The sequence below is a fragment of the Prosopis cineraria genome, unplaced genomic scaffold, assembly GCF_029017545.1.
Source record: "Prosopis cineraria cultivar Desert tree isolate PC_DT_omini unplaced genomic scaffold, ASM2901754v1 PC11, whole genome shotgun sequence".
NCBI lineage: Eukaryota > Viridiplantae > Streptophyta > Magnoliopsida > Fabales > Fabaceae > Prosopis > Prosopis cineraria.
This window is the reverse complement of record NW_026555342.1, coordinates 20,572,368-20,593,496: the sequence shown is the minus strand read 5'-3', so window position 1 is coordinate 20,593,496 and position 21,129 is coordinate 20,572,368. Positions and strand designations below refer to the sequence as shown.

Here is a 21,129-nt window from a genome sequence, read left to right as displayed (position 1 = left end):
ATGTCATCAATATCACCAACCCATTTATTCAAGAATCTTTCATCTTCCTTGATCTCTCTCAGTATTGCTGAAGCTGGATTGCAAGGGCATTTGGGAGATGAAATCTTTTCTTTTCCACATATTCAGGAGATAGGTTTGTTATTTAACAAAAATCTCACAGGCTGTCTTCCAAAATCTAATTGGAGTAATTCCCTCCAGGAATTAAATCTCGCATCATGCCAATTTACGGGGGAAATTCCGAAATCATTTTGGAACCACACACAAATTATTGAGTTAGAACTCTCTGACAACGATTTTGTTGGTCAAATCTCACCATCACTTTCAAATCTTCAAAACCTCACTCGTTTAAGTCTATCCTCGAATAATTTCAATGGTCCATTTCCATCTTCAATTTCAAAACTTAAAAATCTCGAGTATGTAGGTTTGGATGAAAATGGCTTCCAAGGACATCTTCCAAATCAAATAACTGTATTTCCACTTTTACAATGTTTGTACTTGTCTAATAATCTATTGAATGGAGCAATTCCTTCTTGGGTTTTTACTCTACCATCTTTGGAGTCGTTGGACATTTCTTCTAACCAATTCACAGGTCAAATGGGTGAAATATCCTCTTATTCATTGGAATTTCTTAATGTATCTGATAACAAGTTGTCTGGTCCAATTCCAAGGTCAATTTTTTCCCAAAAAAACTTTATTTATCTCGACCTTTCTCACAACTTTTTCACAGGAAGTGTGCTGTTGCATCACATGTCATTGAAATATATGTTGTACTTAGACTTGAGTAACAACTCCCTTCAAGGAGAACCTACTGCTTCTATTTGCAATGCTACCTCACTTGGATTTCTAAGCTTGTCCCATAACTGCTTCACCGGCACCATTCCACACTGCATCAGTAGCTCACTTGAAATTTTGAACTTGTCTCATAACAAATTCACTGGCACCATTCCTCACTACATCGGTAGCTCTAGCCTTGCTCTTTCTGTGTTGGATTTGCAAATGAATAAATTCTCTGGCAGCATACCTGAATCATTTGAAGAAGGCAACAATTTGAGGACCCTAAATCTTAATGGCAACCTTTTGGGAGGGTCATTTCCTCGATCTTTGGTCAATTGCACAAAATTGAAAGTTTTAGATCTTGGTAGAAATGGCATAGAGGATGCTTTTCCTCATTGGCTTCATGCTCTTCAAGAATTGCAAGTACTTGTTCTTAGACAGAATAAGTTGCACGGTTTGATTCCTAGTTTCATGGATGAAGCCAAGCTTGCCTTCCCAAAGTTGAGAGTTTTGGATCTGTCTAATAATAATTTTAGTGGTCCTCTACCTGCAACATTTTTCAAATCTTTTAAAGCTATGAGAAATGCAGATGAAGGAGAATATGGTTTGCATTACATGGGTTATGATAAATACAACAGTAGAGCACATTATGAAGACTCCATTGAGGTAACAGTGAAAGGATTATACATTCATTTTGAAAAGATCTTGACTGTTTTTACAACAATTGATGTATCCAACAACATGTTCGAAGGAAAACTGCCACAAGTTATTGGAGAGCTTGGCGCATTGAAGGCAATCAATTTTTCACATAATCGGCTCAATGGTGCAATTCCAAGCTCAATTGGAAATTTGAGGAATTTGGAATCCTTGGACTTATCATCAAACAAGCTCAGAGGAAAAATTCCTCCACAATTGGCAAGTCTAGACTCTCTTGGGTACCTGAACCTATCACAAAATGAGCTTGAAGGATGCATTCCTATGGTCCCACATTTTGAAACATTCTCACTTGATTCCTTTAAAGGAAATAAGGCCTTGCGTGGATTTCAACTTCACATTCCATGCGTCACTCATGAGAAAAGTGAACCGCCACTACCAAGTTCAAGTTTTGATGCCATGTTTTTTGAATTTGGATGGAAACCTATTCTATTAGGGTATATATGTGGAACCTCATTCGGAGCATCCATGTTTTGGGTTATGATTTTCTTAGGAAAACCTCAGTGCATTCCAAGTATGGTGAATAATCTTATAAGGAAGTGGAGGACAAGGGTTAACAGGCGTTGCACTTAGGAGCATTTTGTACTTTGTTCATGTCAAAATTGTCCTTTATATTTTGGTTGTATTATATAATAATTAATAATATTCGTGCTGTTTTACTTGTTTTCAATAATCTTGTAACGAGTGAGTTCAGGAAAATCCACATCATTTTTTTATTCTGCTTATGATGACCTGAAATTAATTTTTTCAAAATTTTTTTGAAATATGGACCCAAAAAAATGACTAAATTACTTTGAACCAGCAGGAGCAATGCACCATTATTCTTCTCCATCCGATTGAAATATTGACGAATGTTTTCTTGTATCCTTTAAAAAATAATAATATGCTTAAAAAATAAATAACTGCTTAACATATAAAAATATTAATTTATGATTTATTTGTGATAACTAATATATATTATCAAATTAGTAGTAATATATAATTATTGTGAGCCAATGTTTACATTAAAATAATACATATCTTTACGAGGAAGAGCAATTAATTTCTGCACTCAAAATCATTGCATCAAGCTTCTCATTGAGAGCGTGTTGGGCAAGTATTAACTTTTTTACTTTTTCATACGCATGTTTGAAAACGTTTTCGCGGAATAACGAAGCAACGAGTCACATTGAAATGATTAGGCTGGGGTAGGAAAAAATCAAAAAAATTAATTGTGAGCACCATCATTCTTCTCAGTACAATGTGGCCACAAAAGTCATCTCCGTACAAGTTTACGCGTGTTTTACGCCATGAACAAAACACGTGACCAGTTTAGTTTTACTAAAAGTGGAAACATTCTTAGTATTAAACTAGAACTTACACAAAATAGTTTTAAAGAAGATCCATAAAAATTTATAAATGTTAATAAAAATTGCACAATCACATGAATGTAAATTTAATTTTTTATTAATTTTATGTAATATTAATTTAAAGAGTACAGTAAAATACTCTGGTGTTCTTTGTATTTTATTTAAATTACAGACATATTTCTTCTATTTTTAAAACTTACATGACCTCTCATATTATAAATGGTTACAAAATACAAGCATTTCCTCTATTTTTAAAATTCTGTTTCCATCCACTCAAATGTTAGTTGATCCTTGACTGTTAAATCACATATGTTAGACTAAAATATTATTTTTAAATATAAATGTTATTTAAAAATAATTTAAATTATCCAAAAAAATTAATGCAAACATTTTTCCTTTTATTGATATTTTAAATTTTTTAGTTACATAAACCTAATTATTCAGTAACTTTTTTAAAATTTATATATATTGGCTAAAATAATATTTCAGACATGCCTTTAAAAATATGATTTTTATTTAAGGAAGAATGATAGTTAGATCCCAAGAGGAACAATTAACTTAAGTTAAGTCCCAACCTATTTTAGAGTGCAAACAAATTTCCTTAGTCCTTTAGTGATAATAAGTCTAACATCTCCAATAAGATTGAAGAATAAATAATAGGTAATAAAGAAATAAAGGATTTATTTATTTTATTGATATATAGACAATAGGCAAAGAATAAGCAATAAACTTAATATTTTTCAAAATTAAATATGAACATTAGTGCTTCCTATTAAAATTTAAAAAATAAGTTATAAATTCATTACAATGAATTTCTAAAACTAAAAACCCAACTTGCAAATTATTCAACCTATTAGATTTAATACTTTTTAATATTAAAGATGAACATTTATTTTTTGTTAAAATTAAAAAATAGATTGCAAATATATCCTAATGGAGTGTCAAAAGTTGAGTTTGAACTTGCAAATATTTAAGAATCCATGTTAGACTTTGTTGGCATTCTAAAATTAGTTGAGTCTAGTAAAATGAGTTAGTTTCTCACAATATAGTGAATCAAGATTCAAATCTTTGCTGAAACAGTTGCCTACATTTGGTGTCCTACCATACTTTGAATAGAATTACAATAAAAAGAAAAAAAGGCAAGTTTTGTTTACCAAGAGAGTTAGAGAGAGGCAAGTTGTCCATGTCTTATCCATATCATGTGGATATTACTATTCTTATGGATGTAGTCATTTTTTTCTCTTATATTTCTAAACATAATCAGAGAAAATATTTTATCTTTATTTTTTCTTCTCTCCATTTTTTTCTTCAATTTTATCTCCTAATCAATCAAAGCATAATTATTCATGCCACCTGTTAGTAACAGTATTATTTTCAATTTGCATTTCATGCCTTGTTGTATAATTGTATTCCTTTACATTGAGTGGCCTTTTCTGTACTCTTGCTTAAAAATTTAAAAGAACATTACCTATTTAATAGAGATTATTTCTCCTCCGATCTAATAAGGGCTAATTAATTAGAAAGACGTTTCCATGGCAAAGAACATGACAATGAACGGACTATGAGAAGAAAAATAAAGTGTTCTCTATATTGATGACTTGCAAGTCAATGTTTCTACATAAAGTCTTTTCTGTATATATAATGACTTTAATTTTGTCGGTCAATGCATGTTTCTTTTTCTCTGTGCTTTTCTTTCTTTCTTTCTTTGTTTTTTCCAACATTGCTGAGGTCTTTTGATGCCCCTTCAAACAAGAGTTTATTTTGATGTTATTTTTTTGTAAAATTTATGCTAATATCAAATTATAATTTCAGGTAGAATTAAAAATGGTTTTTAAAATGTTAGCGATCACTTTGGCTATTTGATTTAGACGATCTTCAATTTGAAAAACAATGTATATCAATAAAATTTATGTTTGTTGTTGGTGGCAGAGGAGGTTTGTTAATATGCAGTGAGAAAGCTATAACAATAAGAATTTATTTTACACTATTTTTTTTAAATTGCTTATAAAGGTAAGGGAAAACATAATCATCATCAGTTTCTATAAGTTCATTTGAGTTTTACTTTTAGTTTCTGACAATATTTATTACTCAAGTCTCTATAATTTTAATATTTTCAATATTTTCAGTCTTTATAATTAAGGACTAAAAACACAAAATAAAAACAACAAAAGTTAAAAGCAAAATTTGATAAAATTATAGGAATTAATAGTTCTGTTTTTCCTGAAGGTAATATTAAAGTAAAATGAAGTTATAACTTATAATTCACTCCATTCCACCTATTACATATGTAATATTGCCCAGACCGGCTGGCGTGTAGAATGGTGAAGAATTTAACTGATTTATAGTCTTCATTTATTTATTTATTTTTGGGCCAGGGAACGTTTTATAGTCTTTATAGGATAACGACTTGTAAGTCAATGTTCATATGTGAAAAGTCTTGTGAATTGCACATCAATATGAACACTTGTTTTTAATTCAACAACTGTACGTTTTTTAATATAAAGGAATTAAGGGAGAGAGAAATGATACTTAAAGCTTGTTAACATTGACGTCTTTTTTAAAGATTTTAAAATTTAATATGATTCATATGGTAAGTACGGACATAATTTTAAATTCTAAAAATGTATCTAAATAAAATTTTGTTTTTGGTGGTGGTGGTGGAGTAGGATTTCCTTGCTAGTTTAATATAAGCAGTATGAGAATGCTATAAAACAATAAGAATTTATTTACACTAATTTTTTAAATTTGCTTGTAATAAGGGTTGTAAATGTTGGGAGGAAGAGAAAATAAAAAGAGAGAAAATGGAGAGAAAAGATCAAAGGTAAAGGGATGTAATTTTCTATACTTATGCCTGGCTGTATAAGAGAAAACTTAGGAAAAACAAAAGTGATTAATTTCATATTGACAATAGTAATCCTATTATTTATAGAAAAATATTTAATACCTTAAGACCAAGATGAAACTGATTCCCCTTAGAATTGGAGATAGCCAAATATAATAATCTAATTAAGATGGAGGAGAAGTCAGACGAAAATATGGAAGGAGCAGGTAGGGCAAGTAACCAAAACGATTATGGACAGACTTGGAAGAAGATTTTTCTCTTCAAAATCTCCTTCTTTTTGGAAAGAAAAGTTGGGAAAAAAAAAAGTGAGTCACACATGTTACATTATCACATTTTACATTATTTAACTGTGATTTGAATATTTTGAAAGTATTTTTTCGTTATTCTCCCATTAAATTAAGTATTCACTGATAATATATTGGCGAATGAACTCGAAATGACGTCGAGAGGGTTGGAAAATTTGGCGAGGCCACAATCATTTTTTATTTTTAATATCATAAGCTCTAACAAAAGTAAAATAGTTGTTGGTCACAATCATTTTTTTATTTTTATTACCATAGTCACTAAAAATTATTGTTTTTCTTAGTCAATAAGAATGATAAAATATATCGATTTCTTTTGTCATTTTTGGGCTAGACAATAAATTAGACAATCTTAAATGAGCCAGCTTGAACAAACTTAAAAAAAAATTTAGAGTCAGACATAAGAGTTTGCGAGATTTTCTTTACTTTGGTCTTATATGGGTGTAAGTTCAAAGAGATTCAAGTCAAGTTTGAAAGCCCAAATTTTTTTATTATTAATAAACTAAAAGTAAAATTAGATAAAAAATTGAAAATCTTAATTTTTTTAAGATGAAAATTGAAATTAATTAAAAAATTAAAAATAAAATAATATTTAATTATTTGAATATTTGAGCTTGCCAAAAAGCCCAAAGTGTAAGAGTCGGGATTGACTATATAATTTTTTAAAAAAAAGAAATCAGACGTAAGGCATGAAACATGCATATATGAATACAAACATGTTGAATCTCATATCAAGGGCCTTACAAGTAAGTGAGGTTTATAAGTTCAAAACACCCAACTCCCATCTAATAAGCTGATATTTTGAAATGAGCTCCTCCTTTATTTCAAATTGAAATTAACTGAAGATTCTTTAAAATATTGAATTACATCATTATAAAGATATAATATTAATCAAGCTCAAACTCACACCCCATAATTATCAGTTTGCGAAAATCATTTTGTGTCCTGTAGCTGATTCATATATATTGAGAAAGGACCACATGGGTACGGCGCTCCCTCTAGCAGAAGTTTTCTCTATTTATAAGATTTGCATTCAAGATCTTACTTTCAGAGAACAAGTTTGCCGAACCATTTAAATTAAAGCAACCAATATAATATTCTCCTTCTATTCAAAAATATAAAATATTTTTTGAAGAGTTGAATGTTAAAAAATATAAGATATTTTTAATCTTTTAAAATATAATTATTACCTTTTTTTTTCAAAAGTACACCTATTGATGAATGACTTCATATTTATTGTAAAGTATTTAAAGGAATAAATATAAAAAGATAAAGTTAATATAAAAGTAGATAATTTCTTTATTAAAAGGTAATTTTGATTAAAAATACTTTACATTTTTAAACTGGAGAGAGTATATAAAATATATATTTACACTGTTGATATTTAATTTAGAAACATATTTATTTTCCTATTAGATTTTTTTTTTTATGTTTATTTCCTTGTCTTGGTGGTTATGTCTTTTCTTTTCTCCGTTTTCAGACCTTTGCTGGATGTTTCTTTGACGTTTTGTTTCGTTTTCTGGTAGTAATATGAGCACATTTGAGGTTTTTTTTTTTTTTTAAAAAAAAGGGTCACATTGTCAAATTAGGCGTCTAGAAAAGTAATATTGCGCACTTCTTTGAGGCGGCACTTGCCGTACAAATTCAGGCATGCGGAATGATGAATATGATTTTCAATGAATCGGCCGTACGTAGTCACAAATTTGGGGTGCTCCTCACGCGGTATTGACTTACTTTTCATTTAAATATAACTGATTCACGGTATACATTCATTATAAGGGTTGAAAAGAGTTGATTTGCTTTTTATTTCTAATATAAGATAAAATTGGGTCACGTTTATGGGATTTTAATTTTTTCAGTATTTTATATTAATTTTTAAACCTAACTTTACTATAATTCTTACATTGATTCATGTTCACTCCTACTTTAATTTCATAACATATTAATATGAGTTTACTAGTCATGTAAAATTATGAACAATGTTCTATTTTTTTCTCGTTCCTACTCTCAACTCTATATGCTGGAATTATGATTTAAATTTTTTAAAGTTTGTGATTCATGAATTGTTGCGGAGTTCTCTTTGTTAGCAATTTTTGTATTTTATTATTTCTATAAAATATAAAATATTCTCCTTCTTTTATACAAAGACAGATTTCATGAAAATTCAGAGATACTTCATAGGATTAAAATCCTTTAAATTATTAATCAAATAGACAAACTACGCCTGCAATTTTGGAAGCTCTGGTTTTACAACACATGCCTGCAACTTTGGAAGCTCTGGTTTTACAAAACATGTTCGAATCCCCTTCCTTCCTTCCTTTCTTTTTCACAAATCCTAATCAATCTTGTTTTCATTCGTGAAATTGATGTTTCTTTGATCAAATCACTGTATATGCAACCCATAAAAGGTATATAAATTTTATCACTTATTAAAATATTCAAAAATATATATATTATTCTTTTTTTATTGCTAAGATGTATTTTTCTATAGGAGATAATCTTATTCGAAGTATGGTCAAGTATTAAATATAGACATTTCTTTCAACATAACTATATATTTATTTTAAAATGTATATTATAGTATTTGAATTGTTTGGATAAAAAAATGCATTTAAAAAAAAAACCTTTAAGTATGAAAATACATAGAGACATTAGTTGAAAATCGTTTACATGAAATAACGAAGCAACAAGTCACATTCTTCTCAATACAATGTGGCCACGCCACAAAAGTCATCTCCGTACAAATTTACGCGTGTGTTAGGCCAAGAACAAAACACGTCCCCCGTTAGTTTTATTAAAAATGAAAAACATTTCTAGTATTAAACTAAAACTTGCACTAAAGAGTTTAAAAGAAGATTCATATACATTTATAAATGTTAATAAAAATTGCAAAATTACATGAGTGTAAATTAACTTTTGTTATTAGTTTTATGTGATATTAATTTAAAGAGTACAGTAAAATACCCTAGCGTTTACCTATATGACTTCCCCTATTATAAATAATTACAAAATACAAGCATGCCTGCTATTTTTAAAGTTCTATTTCAATCCTGCTGAAGTGTTAGTTGACCTTTGACTGTTGATCATTGTCTTTTATCAATGAATAAATTATTTTATATTTATTTTAGAGTGAAATATCATATTCAATAGAAATAAATATAAAAAAATAGTATTAATTTAAAGATAAATAAATATCTTATAAAGAAGTAAAATTTAATTAAAAAATATTTTTTGACGGAGTAATTCATTCCATTTCACCTATTATATAATATCTCCCATAAACCAGGTATATAGAATGGCGATGGAGAATTTGACCGGTTTAATTTATAATATTTATTTATTCATTGTGGCCCAAGGAACGGTCTATATAGGACAATGACTATGTTCATATGTGAAAAGACTTATGATTGCACATCAATATGTACACTTCTTTTTAATTCAACAACTGTATGACTTCGATACAAAGGAATTAAAGGCGACAGAAATTATACTTAAGGCTTGTTAACATTAATTTAGTTTTTAAGAATTTAAAATCTAAAATTTATGATCCATATGGTAAGTACGGACATAATTTGATACTTATGCTTGGCTAGGTGAGAGAAAACATGAGATCAGTGGCAATAGTGGTTAATTTCATATGGATAATAATAATAATGATGATGATGATGATGATAATCTTATCATTTATAAAATATTTAATACCTCAAGACAAAGATAAAACTAATTCCGCTTAGAATCGGAGATTGCCAAATTCAGTACTCTAATTAAAATGGAGGAGAAGTGAGACTAAAATGGAAGGAGCAAGTAGGGCAAGAAACGAAAAATTATGGACAAATTTGAAAGGATATTTTAATCTTCAAAATCTACTTTTTGAGAGAAAAGTTGGGAGAAAGTATGTGGGCTACACATGTTATTTTTCTCCCAATTTTATCTCCCTCTTATGCTCAAACCACGCGTAGTGAAGATTTTGAACGGTTTTATTTTACCAATGGAAATACTTAATATCATTAACAAGGCAAATAAGACTTTGAACGGTTTAGTCTTATAGGATAGTAATAGAGATGAAAATTATAAATATGCTAATATACTTCCATATATGAAGTATTTAATTAAAATATGTAATATATCATTTTGTAATTTTCTCACATAGCATATAAGATTTTCTATATGTTATAAAATTGAAAATTCATTAACAATTGAGTTTATGCCACAATTGAAATTTAAAAATTTCAAGGCATTTTCCCTTTAGCTATAAATATAGGTACTTCTCTTCACAGCTTATAGAAATCAACCAGAATTATATTGTCAGTCACAAATGAGGAGGTTATTGACATCATTGTGTTTCGTTCTCTGTCTCCAACTCTCTCTCTTGCACTCTCTCTCTTACTCCTCATTTGCTCTTCCATCATGTCGTACTGACCAAAGCTTAGCTTTGCTACACTTCAAGAACTCATTTTCCATTAGAAAACCCGATCCTTCTTCTTTGGCTTTTGAACTTTGTGATTTTTATGAAACCATTTCACACCCCAAGACATCAGCTTGGAAAAATGGTACAAATTGTTGCTCATGGGATGGGGTCACTTGCAATCCATTGGGTCAAGTAATCGACCTCAATCTTAATTGTAGTTGGCTTCATGGTAAACTCCTTCCCAATAGCACTCTTTCCACCTTACCCATCTTCAGAGGCTTGACCTCAATGGCAATGACTTTCAGGGGTCTTACATATCAGCCAACGTTTCACAACTTGTAAGTTTGACACACTTATCCTTGATGTATTCTAATTTTTCAGGTGAAGTTCCATCTCAAATTTCTCACCTCCACAAATTGGTTTCACTTTATCTTAAGGAGGATTTGAGTCTTAGTCCAAAACACTTGGGAAAGATTTAAAACAAATGTCACTCATATTGAGAATCTTGATCTAGAGGGTGTAGATATGTCATCAATACTAGTGAGTCATTTATTCAACAATCTTTCCTCTTCTTTGGTCTCTCTTACACTTTGGCAAGCTAGATTGCAAGGGAATATTGAAGATAAACTCTTTTCTTTTCCCTAACTTCAGGAGATACATTTGGGTGATAACAAAAACCTCACAGGCTATCTTTCAAGGTCTAATTGCAGCAATTCCATTAGACATTTGATTCTCATCGATGCGAATTTCACAGGAGAGTTGCCTTATTGCATTGGCCATATGAAATCATTATATTCTCTGGATCTCTCTTCAAACCAATTCAAGGGAGAACTTCCATCATCTTTTTTGAACCTTACACATCTTACTTATATGCAACTCTCTGACAACAACTTTTCTGGACATCTTCCAAATGAAATGGCTAGATTGCCATTGTTAAGGGATTTAGTTTTATCACATAGCCAGTTGAATGGAACAATTCCTTCTAGGCATTTTACTCTACCATCTTTGGAGTTTTTGGATATTTCTTCTAACCAACTCACAGTTCAAATAGCTGAAATATCCTCTTATCCATTGGTATCGTTTGATGTGTCTTACAACAATTTATTGAGTCCAATTACTAGGTCAAAGTTTTTCCTTGAGAACATTACACTTTTAAGGTATTTAGACTTGTCACATAACCAATTGAATGGAACAATTCCATCTTGGTGTTTTCTTCTGCCATCTTTGGAGAATTTATATATTTCTTCCAACCAATTCACAGGCCAAATAGGTGAAATATCCTCTTATTCATTGAAATATCTTGATGTGTCTGATAACAAATTATCAAGTTCAATTCCAAGGACACTTTTTTCCCTTAAAAACCTTACATATCTAAACCTTTCTCACAACTTTCTCACAGGAGGTATTCAATGGCACAACTTCTCATGGAAAAACATGAAGTTCCTTGACTTGAGGAACAACTCACTTCAAGGAGAGCTAACTTCTTCTATTTGCTATGCTACCTCACTTGAATTTCTAAGCTTGTCCCATAACTACTTCACCAGTACCATTCCACACTGCATTAGCAACTCACTTGAAGTTTTGAACTTGTCCCATAACAAATTTACTGGCACCATTCCTCACTACACCGGTAGCTTTAGCCTTGCTCTTTCTATGTTGGATTTGCAAATGAATAGATTTTCTGGAAGCATACCTCAATCATTTGAAAAGGGAAACAATTTGAAGACCTTAAATCTTAATGGCAACCTATTGGAAGGGTCATTTCCTCGATCTCTGGTCAATTGCACAAAATTGAAAGTCTTAGATCTTGGTAGGAACAACATAGAAGATACTTTTCCCCATTGGTTTCAAGTGCTTCATGAATTGCAAGTACTTGTTTTTAGAGAGAATAAGTTATATGGTTCCATTCCTAGTTTCAATGACGAAACCAACCATGCGTTCCTAAAATTGAGAGTCTTGGACTTGTTGAACAACAATTTTAGTGGCCTTCTACCTACTGCATTCTTCAAATCTTTTGAAGCTATGAGAAATGCTGATGAAAGAGAACCTGGCTTGCATTACATGGGTTATGAATCTATGTATCAAGACTCCATTGAAGTAACCATGAAAGGATTGGACGTTCATTTAGAAAGGATCTTGACTGTTTTTACAACTATTGATGTATCCATGAACATGTTCGAAGGAAAAATTCCAAAAGTTATTGAAGAGCTTTGCAAATTGAAGGTGCTCAATTTTTCACATAATAGGCTAATTGGTGCAATTCCAAGCTCAATGGGAAAATTTGAGGAACTTGGAATCCTTGGACTTGTCATCAAACAAGCTTGTAGGAAAAATTCCTTTAAAATTGGCAAGTCTTGACTCTCTCGGTTACTTGAACCTATCACAAAACGAGCTTGAAGGATATATTCCTATGGTCTCACATTTTGAGACATTTTCAAGTGATTCCTTCAAAGGAAACAACGGCTTGCGTGGATTTCAACTTGACACTCCATGCGACATCACTCATGAGAAAAGTCAACCACTATTACCAAGTTCAAGTTCTGATGCTGAATTTTTTGAATTTGGATGGAAACCTATTCTGCTAGGGTATATATGTGGAGCCTCATTTGGAACATCAATGTTTTGGGTTGTGATTTTCTCAGGAAAACCTCAGTGGATTGCAAGAATGGTGAACAATCTTCTAAAGAGGAGGAGGACAAGGGTTAATAAGCGTCGCACTTAGCAACTTCTTTTACTTGCTTCACGTCAAAATTGTCCATTTTTTTTAACTTTGGTTGTATCAATAATATTCATGTTGTTTTACTTGTTATTCATAATCTTGTAATGAGCAAGCTCTGGAAAATCACAATAATCATATTTTATTTTACTCACACACACACGCACGCACACACACACACACAATGACTAAATTACTTCGAACCAGCACCAATGCCCCATCATTCTTCTCCAAACAATTGAAATGTTAACGAGTATTTACTCTTCTATATCCTTTTAAAAAATAATATTCTTAAAAATCAAATAAATATTTAATTGAAAAACTATTAATTTATGATTTATTGGTGATGATTAATATAAATATGTATATATTATCAAATTACTATTAATATATATTTATTGTGAGCCAATGTTTAACATTTGTACAAGCAACTTATTATATGTTGCTTTCCAATTCAATTCTCAGGTGATGGCCTTTAAATTAAGTGTTGATACATGTAGACAAAACAAAAAAATAAATTCAACTCTCCATTTGTTTTTGTTTTTTTAAAATAAGATCCCAGATTCTCTGACTTTATAGTTTAAGGATAAAATGGTATTGTTGTCCTATTCTATATAATGTTTTGTGGCATAATGTAGCCTATAGCCCAAAAGTTCTCAAGCATTGACAAGTTATAAATAGTATTAGGTTTAACTACTATCAAATAAGCAAATCAGAATCTCAAGTTCATTTAATACTGAAGTTTATTTTTAATTTGGGAACAAGTTTATTTGTAGATTTAATTAATCCGTTTTAAGCCCTATCATCTGGAATTCACACTTTATGTACATACCCTGGAAGAAACTTCTATCTAAGTAAAGAATCAATCTAGTGTATGCGTGCGTAACCCTCATCCTCTTGAGAAGAATGCTTATGAATCAATAAACACATGGACATGTATGAAATATAAAGAGGTACAAGCGAGTCTTTCATATATAAAAACTTGCATTTATATATGAGTATATATTTGTTGCGACATGTGAGAAGGGATATTGAATTGATGCAAGAAGCATTTCACTTCACATCGGCCGGGCTTTGGGTCCGAACATGTCGTTTTTTGTTTTAATATTTTTCTGTGAATAATATTTATTTTATAAATTAAATTTTTATGGTGTTTTTGGATATTTCTTATCACTATAATTTTTTAATCTCTTTCAAAATTTAAAATTTTTTTGACTTAATATTATCTAAAGATAATTGAGAGTTATTGATCATATGTAATTTTGAAAAAAAAATGCTTTTGATTCTAATATTAATTTCATAAAGAATATACTTTAAATGATAATAATTATATTTTCATGAAAGAAATTTTTTATTTTTTTTAAAAAAACTTGTAAAAAAAAATTTGGGTCAATAATTGAGCTAAACCTAGCCCAAACACTTAGACATCGAGCTATCTCAAACTGCATACTGAGCAGCACTTGGGAGGGGGTAATGCCCAGCTTGACTCTACCCATGTGTAACCCTTCACACATGCTCAAAAAACACGTATAGAATGGTGAAGATTTTGAACAGTTAAGTCTTTATTGGATGACTTGTAAGTCAACATCACTATCACTATTAAATTAAATACTTTCCTCGGTTTAAAATATAAGCATTTTCTCTTAGTTAATATTGGTTCAAAATATATACAACCTAATATATGTAAACAAACATTTCCTCTTTTATCCCTTGTATTTATTAACGTAGGTATTTGTGTGAATGTATCTCTCACTCATTATAGAATGCATTGGTAATTGAGAATAGGGATAAAAAAGGAAAATAATATATATTTTATGATAATGAGGACATTATTGGTAAGCAAATTTTTTTTAAAAATTGCTTATATTTTGGACTAGAGGGAGTAGTTCTCAATTAACGATAAGGGAATGACCCGGAAATAACGTTGAGAGGGTTAGAAATTTGCTATGATTATTGGCCTTTTCTGTATTTAGGAATAGAATAACAATTTTTTCTTATTGTTATTATTACTACTGCTTTTTTTTTAAAATTTAAATTCTCAAATTTGTAATATAGTTTAAGGATAAAATGGTATTGTTATCCTATTTCTTAAAATTATGGCATGCTTAAATGTGTTTTCAGACCATGCGTATGGAATACTGTGAAAAACATTAAAAGCAACTATTTAATTAGAATGTAATTATAATGGAGATATTTCTTTATTTATGAGAGATTTATAGGGAAAAAAGTGGCACAGTTGGAATAACGTAACATTCCATTAGGTGGAAAAATGAAACAAAAAGATATGCAAAGGATAACGTGAAGAAAAATCAAAGCAATGAAGCACCAATACCATTCAAGTCTTTTCTGTATAATGACTTTAATTTGTATGTCAATGCACGTTTCTTTTTCTCTGCGTTAGATTTAATTTTTGATGTTACTTTTGCAAAATACATGCAAAGATAAAATTACAAATTCAAGAACCAAAAATATTTCTTAAAACTTTTGTATGTGAATTGGATTGTGAAGTAGACATCACTGCTCGGTTTTGTTGAGTATTCACAAATAGAAAGTCGTTAACGTGGAAAAACTAGACAACAAGACAATGAAAGGATTAGGAGGAGGAAAATCAAACCAATAAAAGGATACGACCAAGTCTTTGATGTATAAAGACTTGTATGGAATTGACGCATGAAGCATTTCGCATCACACACATGCTCAAACCACACGTATAGAATGGTAAAGACTTTGAACGGTTAAGTCTTTATTGGATAAATGACTTGGAAGTCAATATTCATATGTGAGTAGACTTGTGAATTGCACATCACTATCAACACTTCTTTCTAAATGAACAATTGCACGGCGAGCACAAAGGAAATAGTGAGAAATGATACTTTAGGCTAGTTAACTAACATTAATGATTTTTTAAAAGATTTTAAAATTCAAAATTTATATATGATTCAGGCGGTAAGGATACGGGTGGGATGGGATGCTACAAAGGTCAAGGGTCTATTCAAAATTTATTTTTTTATAATAAAAATTTTAGTCCCTTAAGTTTGCTTCAATTATTAATATTTTAAATTTATTTTTATCAATTTAGTCCCTTATATTTTCTTCAGTTATTAATTTGGTCTTTATTGTTTAAAGTGTAGATAATACAAATAACATGGTTAAAATTTGCTAACATGGATCAGGGAACATTGATGATAACTATGTAAATTAATAAAACGAAGTGTAATTATTTAGATAGGAAAAAAGATTCAATTTTTTTTAGAAAAATAACAAAAAGCAATACATAGATAAAAATAAACTGATTTGAGGGTTAATTTATTTTCATTTAGCTGTATATAAATTATAAGTTATCAATATATTTTATATATGAGATTAATTTGATAGTTAGTTCTTGTTTTAAAACTAAAATAACTAACATAATAATTTAAGAAAATATAAGAGACTGAATTGATTAAAATTAAACTTTAGTGATCAAATTGATGATTAAAGGAAACTTGAAAAACTGAAAGTTCATTATCCCTTATTTCTTTTGTTGAAAAGCTGATATAATTTTAAAAACTCGTATGAAATATTAAAGTATAAAAATTATTTAACGTATTTAGATTATAAAGATAAAAATGATGAGGATAAATAAATTTTTTTAACTTTTATTTTCAAATTCATGGTAACATGTGAAGGAGTGAACTGAAAACATTTCACGTTGCATGCTTTTGTTTGTCGTATAGTCAAAATACGCTTTTAATCTAAGGGATATTTAATCAATGTTATTACTATTATTTTTATCTAAGGCATATTTAAGTTATATTATTACAATTATTATTTTATTTTTTTATCACATATTACAATTATTATTTTAGAAAACATTTGAGAATGTCCTATAATATAACAATCTAAATACTGACAAATAATATTCCCACAAAACAGTTGAAATTATTACGGATATACTTAAGAACTCCAAGTTAACATTAATGACATTGAATGATTTTAAAGTTTATAATTTATGTATACAAGGACGATTACTATTTGTGTTTAAAAATACTATTCATGGTTTCCGGTAATATTCGAAAGAAATGTTTAATTGTAAAAAGAACAAATAATGATAATTTTAAAACATATAGGCAATAATGTTATTAATTATATATGTAACGTGTTTAGAGAAGGGTATTAAGAATTTATAAGTAATTTTACTTTATTTTAAAGATAGTTAAAACTCTTCATCTCACATACTTTATTTTAAAAAACTATTATTGACACCTACCCATGTTTTAAAGGTAGAGCTGGTAACATGGGTAGGTGGGCCCAATTCAAGATGAGCCTATCTGGATCACGTTTAAAATGCCTCACATGTAAAAAAAAAAAATTGATATATTCAAATCAAGCCCTAATATCTTGGGCTTTCAATAGTGGCAGAGCCACATTAAGTTGAAGGGGTATATTTGCATGCCCTCACTTTGAGAAAAATTATAAGTGAGATATATAAAAATTACAAAGTACATTTTTTCTATCCTTATTAAAATGAGACCAACCATTGAAAATATATAAAAATTAAAAATACCCTGGACGTAAATGAAATTTTCTTTCCTTATTACTATTCATTCGAGTTCGGGTGGCCTGAATAGCTGAAGTGAAGGAAATTTTCTAAAACCAAAGCCTTTGATAGTCTTCACCCTTTGATAGTCGTCAACTATCAATAAAAAATGTGGCCCTTAAATAACTACTTCTTAAATTATCATTAGTTTCCAAACCATGTGTTTCTGTAAAAAAATTTTGAACTCCATCATTTGTATACTCTTGCAGTCTTTGCTTATACATTGCGTCCGGCATTCAATTAATGTCTCTGAAAATTCATTCTGTGCATTTGGATTGTCCTAATGGAGGCACGGAGCTGAAATGTAATCAGTCATCAATGCACAAGCTGTGACGAATTTAGAGTTAAATTATTTGTGATGAAATTATAAAAATATTAATATACTTCCACATATAAAACATGTCGTTTAGTAGTTTTATTTAAGTTGCATTATAAAATTCATTAATTAACAATTCAGTTTATGTCACAATTGAAATTTAAAATTTAAAATTTTCAAGACATTTTCCCTTTAGCTATAAATATATATAGGTACTTCTCTTCACTACTTACAGCAATCAACCAGAATTGCCAATCACAAATGAGGATGTTATCAATATCGTCATTGCGTCTCGCTCTTTGTCTCTAACTCTTTCTTTTGCACTCTCTCTCCCCCCTTATTCGCTCTTCCATCATGTCGTATTGATCAAAGCTTAGCTTTGCTACACTGTCACGAGTCTCACATTGAGGAACCTCACAAGTGATGTGGGGTCTATGAGTTCCAAGGACTCTTCCTTTGAAGAGGCTAATCTTTTAGGATGGGCTCTCCCTTTGGGCTTGTGCTCGTCACATTGGGTCTTTTATTGAGAGTCTGGTGTTACAAAAAGGGCTACCTATAGAGGGTTATAATCGGTAGAAGGTAGAATGAAGTGCCATGGAGTGAAGCCATTGGGGACGTCAGCTCTTGATGGGGTGGCATTGTCACGAGTGCCACATTGAGGAGTCTCACAAGTGATATGGAGTTTATAAGCTCAAGGGACTCTCCCTCTTAATAGGCTAGTCTTTCAAAATAAGCTCTCCTCTTTAGGCTTATGCTCATCACATACACTTTAAGAACTCAATTTCCATTAGAAAGCCTGATCCTAATTCTTTCATTTTTTAATATTGCAATTTTGTTGAAACCATCTCATACCCAAAGACATCAAATTGGAAAAAAAGGTACTAATTGTTGCTTATGGAATGGAGTCATTTGCGATCCATTAGGTCATGAAATTGGCCTCAATCTTAGTTGCAATTGGCTTCATGGTAAACTCCTCCCCAGTAGCACTCTCTTCCAACTTACCCATCTTCAAAGGCTTGACCTTAGTGCCAATGACTTCTAGGGATCTCTAACATCAACCAACTTTTCACAATTTGTAAGTTTGACATGCTTATCCTTGACGTATTTTAGTTTTTCAAGTGAATTTCCATCTCAAATTTCTTACCTCCATAAATTGGTTTCACTTCATCTTCAAGAGGATTTTAATCATTTGAGTCTTCAACAAAACACTCGGGAAAGACTTAAAACAAAAGTCACTAATATTGAGAATCTTCATCTAGCTAGTGTAGATGTGTCATCAATACTAGTGAATCATTTATTAAACAATCTTTCCTCATTTTTGGTCTCTATTGTGCTTACTAAAGCTAGATTGTAAGGGATCTAGAAGATAAGAGCTTTTCTTTTCCCAAGCTTCAGGAGGTAGTTTTGTTCAATAACACAAATCTTACAGGCTATCTTCTAAGGTCCAATTGTAGCAATTCCCTAAGATTGTTGGTTATCTCAAACATAAGTTTCACAGGAGAGTTACCTTATTGCATTGGCCATATGAAATCATTAAATTTATTGTGTCTCTTTTCATGCCAATTGAAGGGAGAACTTCTATCATCTTTGTGGAACCTTACCAAGCTTGCTTCTCTATACCTCTCTCACAACAATTTTTTTGGACAAATCTTGTCTTCACTTTCAAATCTTCAAAATCTCCAAACACTATGCTTGTCAAATAATGGCTTCCATGGAACAATTCCTTCTTGGTGTTTTGCCCTGCCATCTTTGAAGATTTTAGATTTTTCTTCTAACCAATTCACTGGTCAAATAGGTGAAATATCCTCTTATTCATTGGAACTAATTGACATGTCCAAAAACAAGTTGTATGGCTCAATTCCATTGTTAATTTTTCAACTTTAGAACCTTACATTCTTGAACCTTTCTCACAACTTTCTTACTTGAAATGTGTCATTTCACCAATTGTCATGGAAACCATGCATTTCCTTGACTTAAGTTCCAACTTCCTTCAAGGAGAGATCCTTTCTTCTATTTGCAATGCTAGCACACTTGATATTCTTAACTTGTCCCAAAATCACTTCACTAGCACCATTCTACACTGCCTTGTCAGCTCTAGCCTTTCTCTTTCTATATTGGATTTACAAATGAACAACTTCTCTAGCACTATACCTATATCATTTGAAGCAAAAAACAATTTGAGAACCCTAAATCTTAATGGAAACATGTTGGAAGGGTCATTGCCCAAATCTTTGGTCAATTGCACAAAGTTAAAAGTTTTTTAGATCTTGGCAACGATGGCTTAATAGATGTATTTCCTCATTGGCTTCAAGCCCTTGAAGAATTGTATATGCTTGTTCTAAAAGAGAATAAATTGCATAGCTCTATCCTCAATTTGAAGGACAACACAAGCCATGCCTTCCCAAGGTTAAGAGTACTTGACCTATCCAACAATAATTTTTGTGGCCTTTTACCTATAGAACTCTTCAAATTCTTTGAAGCAATGAGAAAACTAGATAAGGAAACTCAGTTGCAGTACTTAAGGTATGAAAATTATAGCTAAGGCACTAGTAATTATAGGGACTTTATTCAGTTAACATGGAGAGGATTTAACATTAATCTAGACAAGATATTGTCAGTTTTCACAAGCACTGATCTATCCAATAACATATTTGAGGGATAGATTCCATAAGTTATTGGAGAGCTTAGAGCATTGAGTGGGCTCAATTTCTCACATAATAGGTGTAATAACCCAGGAAGTTGAAGTAAAATTAAAATATAGAATAAGGTGTTTTAATTGTATTTGTATTAAGTCTGTAAATATTTTAACAAGAAATATTGTTGGTCTAGTGAGAGTTGCATTGATAATTTACATGTATCAGGTCATGAGTTCGATTTTAGCAGATGCAAAAGAAGGATTTTTAATTTGGTTTCAGTTTTGCAAAATTACCAGAATGACCCTCCTTTTAAAATAAAAGTAACGCACCAGATTTTTCCCTCATTCCTCTCTCTTTTTGTCGGCTGCAACGAGAGAGAGAGAGATAGAGAGTGGTTCCAGAAATTTCTTCCTTCTCTTTGATCGTCCGTCGCCGGTGAACTTGGGTGCGTTGTCCACCGCCATAGTAGGTGTTAGGGAGCTTGCAAATCCTC

General features: G+C 30.6%; 2 protein-coding genes across 2 annotated transcripts; both read left to right on the top strand.

Annotated features, from left to right (window-relative positions):
* Window positions 1-2,061, top strand: LOC129286296 (receptor-like protein 9DC3). The gene has a single exon (XM_054922290.1). The coding sequence runs from the start codon at window positions 1-3 to the stop codon at window positions 2,059-2,061; it is 2,061 nt and encodes a 686-aa protein (XP_054778265.1).
* Window positions 2,062-10,296: 8,235 nt separating this feature from the next.
* On the top strand, window positions 10,297-12,747 carry LOC129286295 (receptor-like protein 9DC3). The gene is made up of 3 exons (XM_054922289.1): window positions 10,297-10,581; window positions 10,665-10,727; window positions 11,041-12,747. Exons 1-3 carry the CDS (start codon window positions 10,297-10,299, stop codon window positions 12,745-12,747), a joined length of 2,055 nt encoding a protein of 684 aa, XP_054778264.1.
* The last annotated feature ends 8,382 nt before the right edge of the window (window positions 12,748-21,129 follow it).